This window comes from Melozone crissalis, unplaced genomic scaffold, assembly GCF_028551555.1.
Source record: "Melozone crissalis strain CALT ecotype California unplaced genomic scaffold, PUWL_Pcris_2 ptg000111l_1, whole genome shotgun sequence".
NCBI classification, from domain to species: domain Eukaryota; kingdom Metazoa; phylum Chordata; class Aves; order Passeriformes; family Passerellidae; genus Melozone; species Melozone crissalis.
Window position 1 is genome coordinate 8,347,898 of NW_026535888.1, and position 17,569 is coordinate 8,365,466.

The 17,569-nt window shown below is 47.6% G+C and overlaps 1 protein-coding gene across 1 annotated transcript; it reads right to left on the minus strand.

Moving 5' to 3' along the window:
* Nucleotides 1-346: 346 nt before the first annotated feature.
* On the minus strand, nucleotides 347-17,325 carry CTPS1 (CTP synthase 1). Its single transcript, XM_054292665.1, has 19 exons — nucleotides 17,275-17,325; nucleotides 16,649-16,825; nucleotides 16,165-16,335; nucleotides 15,422-15,522; nucleotides 13,770-13,886; nucleotides 12,628-12,711; nucleotides 12,292-12,372; nucleotides 10,137-10,288; nucleotides 8,162-8,294; nucleotides 6,675-6,763; nucleotides 5,734-5,828; nucleotides 5,202-5,264; nucleotides 4,433-4,476; nucleotides 3,641-3,737; nucleotides 3,364-3,419; nucleotides 3,183-3,279; nucleotides 2,805-2,949; nucleotides 1,646-1,736; nucleotides 347-458 (listed from the first exon to the last, which is right to left on the minus strand). The coding sequence occupies exons 2-18, from the start codon at nucleotides 16,812-16,814 to the stop codon at nucleotides 1,652-1,654; spliced, it is 1,776 nt and encodes a 591-aa protein (XP_054148640.1). The 5' UTR covers nucleotides 16,815-16,825; nucleotides 17,275-17,325; the 3' UTR covers nucleotides 347-458; nucleotides 1,646-1,651.
* Nucleotides 17,326-17,569: the final 244 nt, after the last annotated feature.

Genomic DNA, 17,569 nt, shown 5'->3' on the forward strand with positions numbered 1-17,569 from the left:
AGCCCTCTCTGCAGCACAGCCCAGCTCAGCCCCCAAAATCTTGTGCCATCCATAATTTCACCAGCAAGTAAAGACTGAGGAGGGAGCAGGAACACTGGAGAAAGCAGCTCCACTGTCAGTGTCCAAGGCACCCTGGTGCCAAGCACTGCCTGCCCTGGGAAGGACTTGTGCCATGGGATTCCCCTCAACACAGCAAACCCCACACCCAGCTTGCCTTGACCTCCAAGCTGCTGCAACTGAAAAAAATGAAGGAACTCTCCCTTTGTGAACTCTCCTCCACAAATAACCAAGATCTATAGAGAAAATAAAGGAAGGACAGGAGAGCTGAGGAAATAAGGGACAGAACAAAAATTATAAATCCATAAGTTAGGAAAGCCCAAAGCTGAGGGTGTTGAAGCTGCTGCTGTAAGAACACCTGGAAAGCCTGATGGAGACTCCTCTGTGCAGCAAGGACACACCTGGGGAGAGAAAAGGAGCAGGAATTACTGACAGGTGTGACATGTGGGCCCTGGCCAGAGCCCTGTGCCCAGCTCAGGGGTGTCTCAGCTCCACAGGCACTGAACTGCTGCCCTGGCCATGGCTCCTTGCACACAGGGCACAGGGAGTGAGCACAGCTCAGCCAGCACTGAACCCTGCCCACAGCCACCACCAAAGCAGCATTTTCACTGTGCTGCAGCCCAGATCTGGGTGACACAAATCCCAGGGGATACTTCAGTGAGACCAAGGCTCAGAGTATCTTTAGGATCAACGTTTACAGGGAGAATTAATCCTTCAGCTGTTGGTGTTGTGGAGCAGCCCAACACCCAGCAGTCACATCTGGTGCCAGTGCTGTGCCCAGGGATGGGGAGCACTGCTGTGACAGAGGGGGCCTGACCCTGCAGGTCACTCTGGAAGGGGAGGAGGGAAGGGCTGGAGCTCCCCAGTGCCCTGGCACTCAGCAGTGGAGCCCACACACCCACAGGGTGTGCAGATGCTGCTCAGCTCCTAAAAACCCCCTCACACACCAGCCAGAGCAGGGCAGGTGTCACATCCATGATACCCACTGCACAGAGGGAGGATGCAAATGCAAACTCTGCCTGTTTTGTTGGTGCAGCCTGAGTGCCAGGTTTTAGTGTCTTCTCCTTCCCAGGACTGTTTACATCCAGTTTTCACAACCCTGTAACACCTGCAGCCCTTACAGAGCAGAGCTTGAGCCCTAAACCTGACAGGATCTGCTGTCCCACAAGATGGACACAATGGATGCTTCCAAGATGTTCTTTTACTATGGTGAGGGACTGAAAAATGCTGAATTTCCTAAACCCAGGAACCCCTGTGCAGCTCTGCCCCCATTTCCAGGAGTGTGTGCACCACTGGTAATTTTATCCAAATCCATCCCCAAATTCCTATAAATTTGTATTTTACTGTGTGTCACTTTGCTAAGGGGACACACATCCCCAGCTGTTCCAGAGAGGCAGCACCCAGCCCTCAGCACAGCTGGAACAGATCTAAACTGTGCCAACACATCTCAACTGTGAGCACCAGCACATCTCATGGTCTCCATTATTTCTACCAAATAACGTGGGAATCAGTTGCCAGGAGCAAAGATTGGCCAAGAATTTTTTTTTTTTTTTCCCCAAAGGAAGAGGCTGAGATAATGAAACATTACCAGGAATCAGTCGTGGTTTGCTGAAGGGAACTTCAGCTCTGTTATCTCCAGGTCAGGAGAGCTGCTGCCACTCCTGTCACTGTAGGTGTCCCTGCAGGAGTAAAGGATTTGGGGTCAGGGAGCACAAGTGCTTTAAATACAGATTAATTAATTAATGTAGGATGCTGCAGTACAGGGAGAACTTCAGCTCCTCTGCTGCAAGGAGCCATTTCAAACTCAAATGTGCAAAAGCAGAGTTAAAATATCCCTCCAGCCTTGGAGGCACCGAAATGAGAGTGCCTCACACATGAAACTCCTCTGGACCACACCTGAGCACTGTGGTGTTGAACCAACACAGGAATCCTGTGGTGCAGCTGCTCTGCAGCTCAGCCCACAAAGCCAACACTTGATTTTTGGCACTGCATTTGCCTGGGTTTGATACAGACACTGCTAATTCTCCTCAGCCTTTGGTCTGGCTTTTGTTTAGTGCCTGTCAGCACTCAGCAAGCCCTCAGTGTGAGGAGGAGAACAGGTCAGTACCAAATGCTTGTTATTTCTTGCACAGTCCTGAGTGCCAAAGGGAATTGCAGGCACTGGGGAACAGCAGCACCATTAAATCCACCCAAAACACCACTTGCTTTGCAAACTGGAACAAAGAAAGCTGAAGTCAGCAGAAAAAAAATAAAATAATAAGAGGCTGCAACCACCAGGGCCTGTTCTTTAAACCAGCAACAGGAACAAGTTTCTCATGGACCAGGGCTTGTTCTTTACACCAGCAAAGGTTTCTCATGGACCAGCCTGTACATGGGACTGTGTGAGGAATGCAAGAAGAAGCCCATGAGGTCTCCAGTCTCAGGTAAAAGAGCAGGCCCAAGCTCAGTTTCCTCAAAGAGCATGACTGACACAGCACAAGGCTGCAAATCTTCCCTCCCTGAAGCCAGGGCCTCTCTGCAGGACAGCTCTGTGGCCCCAAAATCAGCCTCAACACACCAGAGGTGAGCTTTCAAAAGAAGAGTGGAAAGAAGGGGCGGTGCCCCCTTCTCGATACCTTCTTGATACCCAGGGATAACTTGATAACAAGTTATCCCCAGGACTCTGTGCCAAGAGGGTGCTCTGGGTTATCCTGCAGGAAGCAGCACCGTCCTGTGCCAGCTCTGACTGGGGTCTGTGTGAAACCCACCTGGGGGAGAGCCTGCAGCCCTTCTGCAGGTAGTGGGTGAGCCTCCCTGCAGATGCCAGGAGGAGCCCAAAGTATGGAGGTGATGGCTTGATGGGCCTGGAGAGGAACTCGGGGTGATACTGAACACCAACGAAGAAAGGATGGTCTGAAAAGAAACAAAACATTCAGGTCAAGGCTCTCAAGCTTGGGGCTGAGCTGCAGGTGAAATCCTCTTTATGTTGTCCATAAATGGAGAGAGACATGGGATTTTATTTTTACCATCATTTATGGATGGAATCAAGACAGTCTGAATGGTCTCACGTGAAAAGCTGCTCCATTCCCCTCCAAACACTTTCCCTTTGTCCATCCCACACACAAACCAGCTGGTTAAGGACTCACCTTCCAGCTCAACCACTTCCATCCTCTCTCCCTCCTCATCCTGCCCCACAAACTTCAGACCTTGCTCTTCAAAACACTTTTTCAGTTCTGGATTGACCTAGAAAATCAGAAGCAAGACAAGCCATGATCTCTTGTGTCTGGATTACACAGGAAAGCTCAATACCTACATGAGCATTTTTACCTCAAATCTGTGTCTGTGTCTCTCTTCCAAGAAATCATGATCTCCATAGAGCTTCCCTGCAGAAGTAAAATGTTCCTTAGAGCAGTGATCACAGCTTTCAACACATCCATTTGATCAGCACAATTCAGAATCTGCCACTTGTGGAGGGAATTAAATTCCCTGATCCCCATTCCCCACCAGAACAGTGTGTGAACAGCTGCCATTCAGGGATGTTTGAACATCCCCAGGCCTCACTTCCCCAAGGAAACATTTCCAGAAGAGGCAAGAAGGGCCTTACTCATGATTGAATTCTTGGTTTGGAAGAGTGTCCTCCTCTTGCCAAGCCTCATTGTCCCACCCATCTGCCCAGGATTATGTTCTGGCATGTCTATGACCTGTGGAAAGAATTCAGAGGGAGGTGAGAAATCAGGGAGGAATAATAATAACAGGCAGACTCTGACACATAAAAGGAGAAAAAATCCCACCAACATTCATGCAAAAATCCAAGGAAATCAGCCCAAGGAACAGAACAAGGCAGACCAACAGAACTGGGGTAGCTGCCTGAGTTGTTCAGTACCTATGGGAGGTTTGTGGATATTCAGGGAACTTTCACAGAGGAAACTGCCTCAGTCAGAGTTTACACAGATTGCACACACCAATACTGGGCTGTTTATTGAACTGCATGGTAAACAAACAAGCAAATTTATGGGAAAAAAAAATTAAATCAGACTTGCTCACTCTTTGATAAATAACACCATAAGCTGCTTTTTGATGAGTTCCTCACTTTGAGGAAGTCAATCATTGTGGCAGACCCTGGACCAGAAACACAGAGCTTCCACAATTGTCCCCAAGAATTCAGGTCTGTCTGGAGCTATCATACAACAGCTAAGAGTTGGAAGGGACCTTAAATCCCCTCCAGTGCCACCCCTGCCATGGCAGGGACACCTCCCACTGTCCCAGCCCCCATGTCCAGCGTGGCCTTGGACACTCTGAGAGATCCAGGGCAGCCACAGCTCCTCCTGGCCATCATACCCAGGAATGTGCAGGACACTCAGGTAAGGCTATCACAAATAAATCACCATAAACTCACCACTGGATGAGAAGTTTTGGGGTCAAACTCTGTTGAGTTGGCATCTGCAATGCAACATTCAGCAGTCAGGAGCACAGAGTGGCTCAGACCATGGCATCACCTCCAGGAGCTGCTGCTCCTCATCCCCAGAACAGCCCAGGCAGCAGGAACAGGGCTGCCAGCACTGTTCAGTACCAATTTCAAAGGCTGCAGCTGTAGGATAACCCACCCTCATTCAGGAAAAACACAGCTTCAAGTACAGAAATAAAGGCAGGGAGGGGGAAAGGAGCACAATGGTCTGAGGAATTTCTTTTTCCTCACCCTCATTACTGCAGAGAATCAAAGAGATTGAGAACTCAATTTAGCACTCTCTGAAGGGAGTTGTGTTAACAAACCAAGAGGGGCTCAGAAGGTAACTCCACTCACTGAAGGAGCTGCAGCTGCTGGCTGCCTGAATTGCTGTTTGGGCTTCATTGTCACTGGCTGCAGTGGGAATTTGCCATGGTGTTTCATTTTCAGGAGCTAAGAACCTCATGTTGAGCAACAGGAAGTTTTCTGTCATTATCAGCATGACTTACTCCTTTGATTTTTATTTAAATAGGTTAAGGAAATTGCTCTTTTTACTTTGAATCAGCAAAAGAGATAGGGATTTTTACAGGTCTAGGTAAAAAATTAAACTGACCTATGAAAAACTTCAAATCACAGGTATCTAAAAAAGTCTAAAAAGTATCTAAAAAAGTCACAGCAACCCAAGAAATGACCAAAGGCAGGAAGGGTTTTGTGCCATTACCTCTCCAACCAAGGACACTGCGAGCAAACTCCACCACTGCCAGCTGCATTCCCAGACAGACTCCTGTGGAAGGACAGACAGGACATGGATCAGGTCAGGACAGGGACCCTGAGCCCCTGCTGCAAGCACACACACCCTCACAGAGGATCCTGAGCCAGAGGAAAACCTGGATGAGGCAGATCTTTGGGATTTAGGGCTCTGTAGTCCTGACAAGCTTCACTTCCCTCCCTTTCCCACCCCTCTGCTCAAACTCCAGTTTCTCACCACAGACACTTCACTGAAATGCAGCCTTTGTATTTCCTGGTGCCAAGATCACCACAGCCTGATGTGAAACATCCCCAGACTGCAATCCCCTCATTACAGACTCCCTGTCAGCCAGCCCAGCCAACTGTGACCACTTCAGAGCTAAGCAGGGGTGAGGCTGCACTCCCTGCTCATCCCACACCAGTGAAGATCAGGGCAGCTCCTGCTGCAGAGCAGTACAGACACCTTCAACTTCCTTTATTTCTTATGGATGAAACATTATTCTCACCTAAAAAGGGTTTTTTCTGTTTCCTTGCCCAGGAAATAGCTTGGATTTTGCCTTCTGTCCCTCGAACACCAAATCCACCAGGAACCAGAACTCCACTGCATGGGGATGAAGAGATTCCATTCAGCATGGCTGTCCCAAACCACACACCCACAAATCACCTCCCTCCCATAAAATCCTGGCCTTGCAAGGCCTCTCTGCCCTGAAAAGGGCCCTGAATCAGCCACGTGGCAAGGCCTGGCTGCAGCAGTTTCCACATGAGCTGTCACATAAAGAGGGGGAAATATTTCATAAATGCCAATATATATTTCATAAATGCTGTCACATAAAGAGGGGGAAATATTTTATAAATGCCAATTTCACCTTCCCAAAGAGAGATCCCAAATATCTCACAGGTTCCCATGCTGAAATGGTTCATGCTGTGGGACTCACACACCCTGCCCCAAACAGGTTTGCAAACACATCACCCAGCCAGGCCCATGCTGAGGAAAGCCCAGTGTCAGGTTGTCCCAACACCAAACCCTGCAGAAGGTTCTTTATTCTGCTCTCACTCCCAATCCTGAGGGGTTACAGGCCCCACTTTTCTTGGTTTTGTGCTAATTCCTGGCATTCCTCTGCATACCAATGCTTTTCCCCCCTCTCACACTATTTCTGAAGAACTTGTTACCCCATTTACACCTTCCATTCTCAGTCTGGCTTCACCAGTACCTTTCCTTCCTCCTGATTTCCTCTGTTTCCACCTGATCATGCAGGTGTGCATATCCTCACCACCATGATCATTTCCCCCACTTATTTAACAATTCCCCATTTAACACCTTCTCCTAAATGTCCCTGAGAGGTGTCTGGGGCCTTGTCAGAGTGTGCTGAAAACAGATTTATCAGACATTCTGCTGAAAACAGATTTATCAGACATTTCCCAAGGAAAGGGCCACAGCAGAACTTACTCAGCACCACAGAGCTTCTGCCAGGCCTCGTGGTACCTGACAGGCTCCTCCTGCAGAGTGTCTGGCTCCAAGTCAGCAGAGTCAATGTACTGGGAAGAAATCCAAAAACAGGATGATGAGATACTGAGACAGCATCATTCCTCCTGGAAACCTCTGGGTTTGTTTCCTAATGGATCCTTTAGTTTTTTTCTGGGCTGATTTTCCATCTGTTAGCCAACAAAGCTCCTTTTCTCACCCCCCTGTTCTTGGTGCACAATCAGAACCCATTTTTGTGTCCTCCCCTCTCTGCAGCCCTGCTGGGACTCACACCAAGTCCCTGAGCCCCAGCCTGTGATGTTCAATGTGAGGAAGGTGGGAGCATGGGGCTGTGCAGACACAAACCACCACACAGAGAGGAAAGAAACTATCCTCTCTCATCAAATAAACATCTCCTTCAAGAGGCATTGCAAAAGAAACAGGCTATGGTGAAACAGGCTGCTGTAATTAAAGGGTGTTATGACAATGGGAAAAAACCCTGCAATTTTTCCCATTTTCTCATCTCCAGCATTCCAGTACCTCTGAACTTCTGGATGGTCTGGCAGGCTGCTAACCCTTTAAAAGAACCATTTTGTCCTTCTTTTTTGTTTGTTTTTGGAAGTTGCAAAACTACCGATCAGTTCTTTAACTAACTACAACTACTCAGTTCTCCCTGCACAAGGCTCACAGAGCTCACTTCACTCCTGAGCCACTCAGACACAGCTGTGCAGGGAACACCCACAGATCCACGTGCAGGGTTTGCACTTTACCACTCTTGTTTTGTTTATTTTCACCTCTGCTGATTTTGAAAGTTGAAAGGAAACCCTGACCTAGATCAGCACTGTTAAAAAGCAATCACTTATTTCCATGACTCACTGACATCATGGAACTGCTGGGCATTTAAAAGTCTATTGAAATGAAATTTAAATTTCTAGCAACAGGTAGAATTCCTATGTCACCTCTTCAGAGCATCCAGCTACAACCAAGACCCCTGAAAGCATCTGTGCATCCAAACCAACATGAAAACCTTAATAAAGCCTGAGGCAGGAGCATCATAAAACCTGAGTACCACAAGGTTAACAGCAACAAAAAAGATAAAACAACAAAAAGGATAAAACAACAAAAAGGATCACTTATAACAAGTGTCAGAGAAATGAGAGCAGAGAGTGCCACCTCCAATCCATCCACCACTGTCACAGTGGAGTTTCCATCCATTCCAGCTCACAGGAGGACAGGCTGCTTTGCTCTGAAGCTGCTTTGCTCTGAAGCTGCTTTAGGCCTGATAACAGCTGTTTTAATGCTGTTATAATCAAAACAGCTGTTTTGATGCAAGGATAATTTGGATGTTCACTGGCTGAATCACTTCTCCCTTTCTGTCTATGGCTTTGTGAGAATCTGAGTCGGGATGGGCAGCAGTGTAGGTGGAAGCAGGATGGGTTTGAGTTTTTCCCCACGCACAGACCCAGCCCTACCTTGATGTCAAGTTTGTGGTTGATGGCCAGGGCAGAGTGCTCCAGGGCTTTGATGACAGATGCATAGGAGTCAGAAAATTTGGTGTATTTGCCCACCAGGGCAATGGAGCACGTTTCCAGCAGACGGTCGTACCTGCAGGACACCAGAGCACACAGGTTACTCCAGCAGCAACAGGACAGGGATGGAATCTTCCATTCTGCTCAGCTTTCCAAGGAATAAACAAACTTTTCCTGTTCTCCTCAGTGTGTCCAGCAGAGCTAACGTCCTTGCAAGAGTGACCTTTTACAATAATTATGATTTAGAAACATCAAAGCGAGATCAAACCCAGAACAATGACTGAGGAAAACACTTGCAGAAAGCCACACATAAATTAACTCCTCTCTCCTGATGATGCAAAGCCACTCTGAGCAGATCCAAGCTGCCTTTTCAGGAAGCTGTATTAGATTCAAAGGCTGCACTGAACTGCTAGGAGAGGATCAAAGCACAGCTTGGTGTATGTTTGTGCTGCACAGCATCTCCCCACGCTGCTGCTGAGCTCCTATCAGCAGCTCCACACACAGAAAGCATTTCTGCAGCCCCGAGGCTGTGCTGCCTCCACTCTCAATCCCCAGCACCTGGCAGCACAGGATTCACACAGAACTCATGGCCACAGCCAAGAGTTTGTTTAAAGTTTCTCTCAGAATTGCTAAATAACTTCAGCCCAGCTGGTGACAAGGGCATTCCCCATCAAAGGAAATGTTATTGACAGGGCTGGCTTGTGGCAGGCACAGAAATCAAGGAAAGCATCTAGATCTTGAAAATTGATTTCTTTTAATAACAAACATATTTAAGGCTTCAGTTGACATTCAAGCACTTTCTGAAAAGACTCTATTCACTATTTCCCCATGAACACTGAGTCTATTCCTCACAAGAAAAAAACCCCACAATTCAGTTTCTCAGTTTCAGACTCCAGTGTCCAAGGAGTCTCAGAACAGGTACCAAACACTTGTCTCACTTGCCTGAAAGCACTCTCAAAGATATTCTTTGACACTCCTGGCATCTCCACATAGCTACAAAAGGATTTCAACACTTTGTAATGTTACTTAGAGTTTGTTTTTTTTTTTTTTATAAAAAGGGAGGGCAGAGCTGTCCAGCTGTTAATAACTTCAAGAGCTTTTAATAACTTCAAGCTGGGTTTGATTCAGACAGTAAACTTCCAACAGAAGATAAGGATCTCACTAAGTTTATCTCACAGGATTTTATGGAGAGAAGGCTGAGGGAAGTGGAGTGGTTCAGCCTGAAGAAGAAAAAGCCCCAGAGAGAGGGAGACTTTATGGCAGCTTTCCAGCAAGAGGATTTATGAGAAACTTTTTAGTAGGGTCTGTTGTGCCTGGACAAGTGGTGATGGTTTTGATCTAAAAGAGGGGGGATTTAGGCAGATATAAGGATGAAATTTTGTACAATGAGAGGGGTGAGGCGCTGGCACAGGCTGTCTGAAACCCATTCAGCTGTTTTAGCAACATGTTAATGAATGAAGTTCAGAGCAGCTCTTGCAAGCAAAAGAAACCCAGTTGGAATAAAAGTTCCACATTCTAACCCAGTCAGGGTTTCTGTCCTCACCTCCAAGGGTCTGCAGGATCATCACTGCATTAAGGCTCAGCTAAACAAAGCAGGAGGAACAGAAGTTGGAGCTGTGGGATTTTTGGTTTCATCAAGCCTGACATCTCTGAGATAACACATAACTTTCATCTCCATTTGAAAGTATTAATAAAAATTTGTTAGTTCAACATGAATGCTTTGGGAAGAACCTCCCACAGCAGCTGTGGAAACATTCAAAGTGCAGATGGGGCTAAGAGCAAAAGTAGAAAACCAATGTGAGCATGTAAGAATAGACTTGAGGAACAGGAAATGACACACATTATCTCAAACAATCAACAACCAAGACCAGAAATAAATCCTGAAGTGTGCTGCAGTGTGCCCAGCAGTGCAGCTCACCTGTCTGCCATCTCCTTCCACTTCATGAGCATCCTCCTGGGCTGCCTCTCGATGGGAAGGTCCAGCCTGTGCCTGAAGTAATCCACAACTCCCTGCTCCTCCAGCAGCAGAGGAACCCGGTAGATGGAGGAGACATCATGGACACAAATCACCTGTTCAGAAAATAAGGGTATCATTAAAACAGCCATCCAGTGCCTGTACAATCATTTTTATTCAGATAGTCAGAGTGTTCCTCTAGCAGAAAACCACATGACCACCTAAACTTCCAGACAATAGCATTTTGAATAATATAACGCAGCAATGATATTTTCTGAAAAATCATTTCCTTAGGATTTTTTCTCCTGAGAAGCTGAAGAGGCCTCAGGAACAAAATGTAAACATTGATTATCTGCTGCTGTGAAATGCAACAGGTGCATCTGTGATTGGTCTCATGTGGTTGTTTCTAATTAATGGCCAATCACAGTCAGCTGGCTCAGACTCTCTGAGCCACAAACCTTTGTTATCATTCTTTCTTTTCCTATTCTTAGCCAGCCTTCTGATGAAATCCTTTCTTCTATTCTTTTAGCATAGTTTTAATGTAATATATATCATAAAATAATAAATCAGCCTTCTGAAACATGGAGTCAGATCCTCATCTCTTCCCTCACCCTAAGACCCCTGTGAACACCATCACAATATAACTATCAGTAGTTTAATACTGGCTTCCTTTTGCTTGAAAAAGCCATTTCTTCAGCACTTCCAAGGCATTGCTGCTCCCTGGAGCCCCTTGGGAAGAGGTGGAACACAGTAACCCAGCAGGAGAGTCAGCTGCCCAGCACTTCGTGTGAGCAGCACTCAGCAAAGTTCAAAGAACACCCCAGAGAGACTCCTGTGATACAGAATCACAAGTGAAGCTCCAGACAAACTGCCACAGGCACAGCTTCCCCCTTCCCTCACTGTCCTTCCTAACCAGGGCTCCCAGTCTGAGAGAAACCCAGGGCAATCTGTGACCCCAAGACACTACAGGGTGCCCCTCATCCAATTTGGGATTACACAACTATGAGCAAAGAATTCTTAGGTCAATGAGGAAAATCTACATCAACAGTTCTAGTGCACTGAAATGGGAAAAGATGGCTCAGGACAAATGTCACCTGTCCATTAATAATGAACCTGTACTTTAAGGATCCAAAACACACTGGCAAAACTTCTTTAAATCCTCATTTCTGCTGACTCAAATGAAAGCAGAGTTCAGTTCTGCACCAGTCAAACCTCCCTGGCTGCACATTTTCCTCTTTTACTGCTCACTTCTCAATCCAAGTGCAACAGCAGTCAGAGCAAGAACTACATAGAACTGCATTAAACTTCCTGGAAAGGGACAAGAGCCAACTGATTCTGAATTCCTGGCCAACAAGAGGTAGATATTTTACTGATGACACATCAACATTATTGCCAGCAGTGCAGTGCTTGAAATTGCAGGACTCAAGTTTGGTCTTGCTATAGAGCAGATCAGTAAAAATTACTTGACAGAACCTGGGATTGTGAAGTTTTATACTCAGTCTTTCACAAAAAGACAACATTTTGTGAGCTCCAGTTGGATTGCAAAGTGCTAAAACTCAGCCTACACACTTTTGACTATTTTCCAAGGTACACCTGAGAGTGTTACAAGTCTCAGCATAGAAAGAACCATGCAAACATGGAATTTCTGCATATCACAACCTTCAAGTGAAGCACTGCTTCTCCCAAACACCATTTCAACCTCTCCTCAAGGATTCTTGGGCAGAAGAATAATATTGTGAAAAGAGCAGAAGTACAGTCATATATCCTTTAAAACTAATTTTGAGTAATCTTTTCACCTCTAAATACTGGAAAATCTTGTTCTGTGTTCACAGAAGGAAGGTGGAACTATAATTAAGGTTAAAACAGTGATTCAGAAATCACCTTGGATTCCATTGAATCTTATACCAATCACCTCACAAGAAAACCTGGGTGCTGGCACAAAAAGAATTGGTTTAGCAGCAGGTTCATGTGTCAGGAAGGGAGGCAAGACAAAGCAGCAAATGAATTATGCAGCTACCAAAACACAGAGCTAGAACTGCTGCACTAGACAAAACCCCCCTCAGCATCTGACAAGCAGCTCCAGTATTTACTGCAAGGAAGCACAGACAGCAATCCTCACCTGTTCTGGTTCAACATGACAGAACATGGAAATCTTTTCTTTTACTGAGGTATCCAGTGGAGTGGAGCACCTGCAAACAATCTAACACAGCAGCAACATCAGGGTTGTGATGCAAACAGAAACACTCAGGCATTCATAAAACAAACCTCTAGAAAGAGCTGTCTTTGTGCAGCCTCTGATTTGGAAAAAAAAAAAAAACACCATAATTCAGTTTCTTTTCCTTACTTATCACCACTATAGAAGAGTTCTCACAGAATTACTTAGACAAGATTGCTGCTGCAACATGCCAGATTTTTACATTTAAAGCCACAAACTTTAAAGCTACACAAACCTTACCAGATCTGGAGAGAGTCCCAGACCTCTGAGCTCACGAACACTGTTCTGGGTGGGTTTGGTCTTCTGCTCCCCTGTCGAGCTTGGCTGGCCAGAGAAGAGCAGTGGGTGCATCAGATTGTGATAAGCAGCAATGATTCAGCAGGTTAACATCTCAGACATCTCATAAAAACTTTGACTCAGTTCTTGGACAATTCACTTGAACCATTTAATCCCCAGGACTGAGAGCAACAGCAGGAACCCAAATTCCAATCTGCCCACTGGAGTGCAGGAAGGAGAGGGACAGGACCCTAAGGTTTATCCACTGCTCCTTCCAAATACCTAATTTTCATATTTCTGATTTTTCTTTATAAATCACCTGGCCTGGACAGAAGGGGGAAAAGGGACAAGAGGACAACGATTGATCTGCACTCCATAATTATCAATCTGCTCTGTCAAATCCAGTTCAGTCTGACACAAGGAATCCTCATGCTGCATTTCTGCAACTCCCAAGCCTTTATTACACATTTACACCCTTTGAAAAGTTCTTTTCAAATTCCTGTGAGACTGTTTAAATACATCAGTATATAATCTCTGCATTTCTTCCAGAAGTTTATATATACACAGAAATACAGAAGTGTGGAGAGTTTTGTCAAAGAGTGGCTTGAGGAGAGAGGACACAGCCGAATTAATTTGGTAAAGATGTCCTAAGTAGGGCAGAGGCCTTTTTGCAGGCAGGGTGTCTATTGAGAATGTAGCAGACTAGAGAATGGAAAAGTACAAGACCATGGCTAATTCCAAGTCCTACACCTGCAAGATAGCGTGTCCTTGGGCCTAGCTGAGTATGATAACAAATAGTGAAAGACATGAGAAAAGAGAGATGTAACCCCTAAGGAATGAGGAAGAGTTCATGGTATAGTTTAACCAATAGATTGCTTGGCTTACAGAATATTCATAAGCTTATTATTTGCTGTATAAGTGTTTGATGCTTTCTTCAATAAACTGGACCTGTGATGAACCAGCTGGTGTCCTGGTCCCCTTCCTACGACAAGTTGATATATACACAGAAATACAGAAGTAACAGCACTTAAGCATTTCAGAAATACCTATTTAGGAAATTTTGGACTGAGGAAGGTTCTGCCCACCAGTATGTTTCAGGCCCTTACCTGGGGAACCAGGCTGACATGAATGTTGCAGAAATTCTCTCTTTTGGCCTTGAACTGGAACTGGCGGAAGGCCTCGATGAACGGCATGCTCTCGATGTCACCCACGGTGCCCCCGAGCTGGCAACACACACACACACACACACACTGGGAGTTACTGCCAAAACCTGCCCAAGGTGCACACTAGAGACATGAAAATACATAACAATCTACTCCAGGTGCTATTCTACTGCCATTATTTCCCTGCTGCAGACATTTTCTCATAGAAATCTTTCTTTGAGACTTGTTCGTTTTCTGGGAAGCAAGGGCCCCAGAAAGAGAATTTAAACAATTGTTATCAGCTGCTGTAGAATGCAATAAGATGCACCTGTGATTGGTTCATGTTCCATGTGTACAATATTAGAGCCAATCACAGGGCAAGCTCTCTGGAACACAGAGAATTCTCTTGTTTTTAGATTCTTTCTATTCTTAGCTTACCTTAGCGGCATCTGCAACTTCTCTCTTTATTCTTTTTAGTATAGTTATAATTATTATATATCATATATCAATAAATCCAGCCTTCTAATCAAGAAACAAGATTCTCGTCTTTCTCTCACCCCAGCAACCACCTCAGGTCGCTGTAATATTTCCCCATACATCAAAAAGCCACAAGAAAAACAGCTTCCCCTATGGGCAGCACCTCAGAGGCATCGGTTTGATTCCTATTTTCTAGTCAGAGAAAAGACTTAGATGTGAAAATTATGACTTATGAACATTAGGTGGCACTGAGAAGCAAAATTTCTGTTAAGTTTTAGGACTATACAGAGTGGGCACGTGCAGGAACAGATGTAAGACAGACAGTGCCTCCTTGGTACCTGAGATCTGGGCTTGTGATCCTGGCACAGAAATTGGCTGCAGGCAGAGTCCAAGTCACCCTGACCTGGGCTCTGTGACAAGCTCCCTCTCCTGTGTTGGCACATCCCAGCAGCCAGCTCAGCACTGCCAGAGCCCTCACCCTGTTCTGAGTCCTCCTGGCAGCAGAACGTTCCACAAACACCCTGAGAAGTGCCACCACTACCTTGTGCCATCTCCTGCTGCGTGTCTGTGCTTGAACTGGTCACTGGGAGGAGGAAAGACAACTGAGTCCAGAGGGGCATTCACCTTCCCTCCCTCCATCCACCAAGGGAGCAGAGGGCACAGCACAATTAACTCAGACTGGAATACTGAGTTACAAGAACTAAAAAATTCATTCTGTAGGTTAATTCATAGAATATCCTGAGCTGGAAGGGACCCAATGAGTCCAGTCTAAAATCCTGCACAGACCCCCAACAACCCCACCCTGGGCAACATCCCTGGAGCTCTGGCAGCCTCAGGGCCGTGCCCATTCCCTGGGCAGCCTGGGCAGTGCCAGCACCCTCTGGGGGAAGAACCTTGCCCTGATCTCCAGCCTGAATCTCCCCTGACACAGGTCCAGCCATGCCCTGGGGTCCTCTGGGGCTGCCCCTCATGAGGCAGCAATTCAAAAGATTAATAATTGAAATTAACAAGGGGAATTTTTAACCCATTCAATAACACACAAAGTTGAACATTTCTATGAAGAAAAATGCAAAATATTCATATAGATTAGTTTACTGCATACAAGAAACATAAGTGCCTACTTTTAAAAAGTTACAAACCTCAATCACACAAACTTGGGGTTCAATGCCATCTTCATCCACAGGAATCCGCGCCTGCCTCATTACCCATTCCTGTATGGCATCTGTGATGTGGGGAACAACTGGAAAAGAAACCCAGGCAAAGGTTAAAGCCCCCAAACATGTTTCTCTTTCTTAACTCATTAAAGAGCAAATTACTGACAATCACTAGCCAGGGCTCCCCATAGGGCTTGAGCAGGAATTTTTGTCTTTAAAGAACTGTGCATTTTTGAAGTGATTATTCTTGGCTGTAATTTTCAAGGGCCTTGGCAGGAAATTGAACCCTGCCTTAATTTAAACACATGTAAGCAACGCTTCCTTTAAGCTGAAAGAGTCAAGCACAAACTGTTCTTTGCCCTAAATAGAGAAAGTAACACTGTTTTCAACTGTTTGGAAAAGTCCTGGTGCCAACCAGCTGTGCAGAATGGTTAAAAAGAGAAGGGACTGATCTGATACTCACAAATCCTTTGGGTTTTCTAATCACATGAATTAACAAAAGTATTTACCATTTTAACCAGCTAACAAACAACCCCAAAGTGCATTGGTCTGAAGTCTGTTCACATTTATCACTGGGTACATTAGACAGCTGGACCCAAGTCCAGCACAGCCCAAACACAGGCAGGATGGTGCAGAGCCTCAAGCAAAGATGAAAGGCAAAAGCATCCAGCCAGGGTTGAAATATACAGAATGCACTTCTAAGCACCAGGAAAGAAGTTTTGCATCACCTTGGACCGTTTTGCCAAGATAATCTCCCTTCCTCTCCTTGTTAATGACATACTGGTAGATCTTCCCCGTGGTCAGGTTGTTGTCTTTGGTGAGTCGGATATCGAGGAAGCGCTCGTAGTTGCCGAGGTCCAGGTCCACCTCCCCTCCATCATCGAGCACAAACACCTCCCCTGCAGGCACAGAAACAGACACAGGCACACGCGTCGGGAACATAAGGAAACTCCTTCCCTGATTGCCACAGCAAGTTCAGGAGTGGCGAACAGAACTAAAAGCCTTTATAAGCGAGAGGAGCAGCGCTCTGGGGACCGAACCCCTTCAGGCAGCAGCAAGAACAGGCAGAGCACATCTGACACAGCAGCCGGCCCGCAGTGCTGGCAGGCTCAGGAGCAGGCACAAAGGCTCGTACAGAGACGATACACGGCAAGCCAAGGCAGCCACGGCACCACCCGGCAGCCCCCGACACCGAGCCCGCGGGGCACCCACCGTGCTCGTACGGGGAGAAGGTGCCGGCGTCGATGTTGATGTAGGGGTCGATCTTGATGGAGGTGACATGCAGCCCGCAGGACTTGAGGATGGTGCCGATGCTGCTGGCGATGATGCCCTTGCCGATGCCCGAGATCACGCCGCCCGTGACCAGGATGTACTTCATCTGCCCCGAGCCTGGACACGACACACACCGGCACCGCCTCAGCGCGGGCTCTGCCGGGGGAACGCGGTCTGGGCGCTGACATTGATGACAGCGACCCCCGGGCCGGTGCCCTGCCCGCTGACACTCCTGACAGCGACCCCCGGGGCGTGTCCTGCCCGCCGCTGAGGGCCGGTGCCCTGCCCGCTGCCATTCCTGACAGCGACCCCCGGGCCGTGCCCCGCCCGCCACTGAGGGCCGGTGCGCTGCCCGCTGACACTCCTGACAGCGACCCCCGGGCCGTGTCCCGCCCGCCGCTGAGGGCCGGCGCGCTGCCCGCTCCTCCCGCCATAAATTCCCGCCACCGCCGCCCGCGTGGCCCCGCCGCCAGGCCCGCGGGGTCCGCGTGGTCCCGCTCTGCCGCCCGCCCCGGTCGTGTCCCCCCCCTCAGCGCTGCCCGGATGGTCCCGCCCGCCGCTCTCACCTGGGGCCGCCGGGCGCGCGGACAGCGCGCGCGCGGGGGGAGCGGGCGGGAGGTGCGGAACGCGCGCGGCGCCGCTCCCGGCCGGCTCGGCTGGGAACCGCATGAGGCCCAGCTGCGCCTCTGAGCATGCGCGGGGCGGGGCGGGGCGGGGCGGGCAGGGGGCGGGCCCAGAGCCGGAGCCGGGATAGCCCCGCCCTCTCTCCCGTCCCGGCCCCCTGAGCGCCTCACGGAGGGCGGGAGCGGTGATGCGATCGCAGAATGAGCTGGGGTGGAAAAAACCTTTACTATCATTCAG

Bases quoted from the DNA above. Each gene is read 5' to 3' on its own strand.
- CTPS1 (XM_054292665.1), bottom strand. From the start codon at position 16,814: ATGAAGTACATCCTGGTCACGGGCGGCGTGATCTCGGGCATCGGCAAG. The intron at 12,712-13,769 runs GTAAGGGCCTGA...TTCTCTGGCCAG, and splicing joins ATGTCAGCCTGGTTCCCCAG to CCAAGCTCGACAGGGGAGCA. The intron at 2,950-3,182 runs GTGAGTCCTTAA...GTTTCTTTTCAG, and splicing joins GGAAGTGGTTGAGCTGGAAG to ACCATCCTTTCTTCGTTGGT.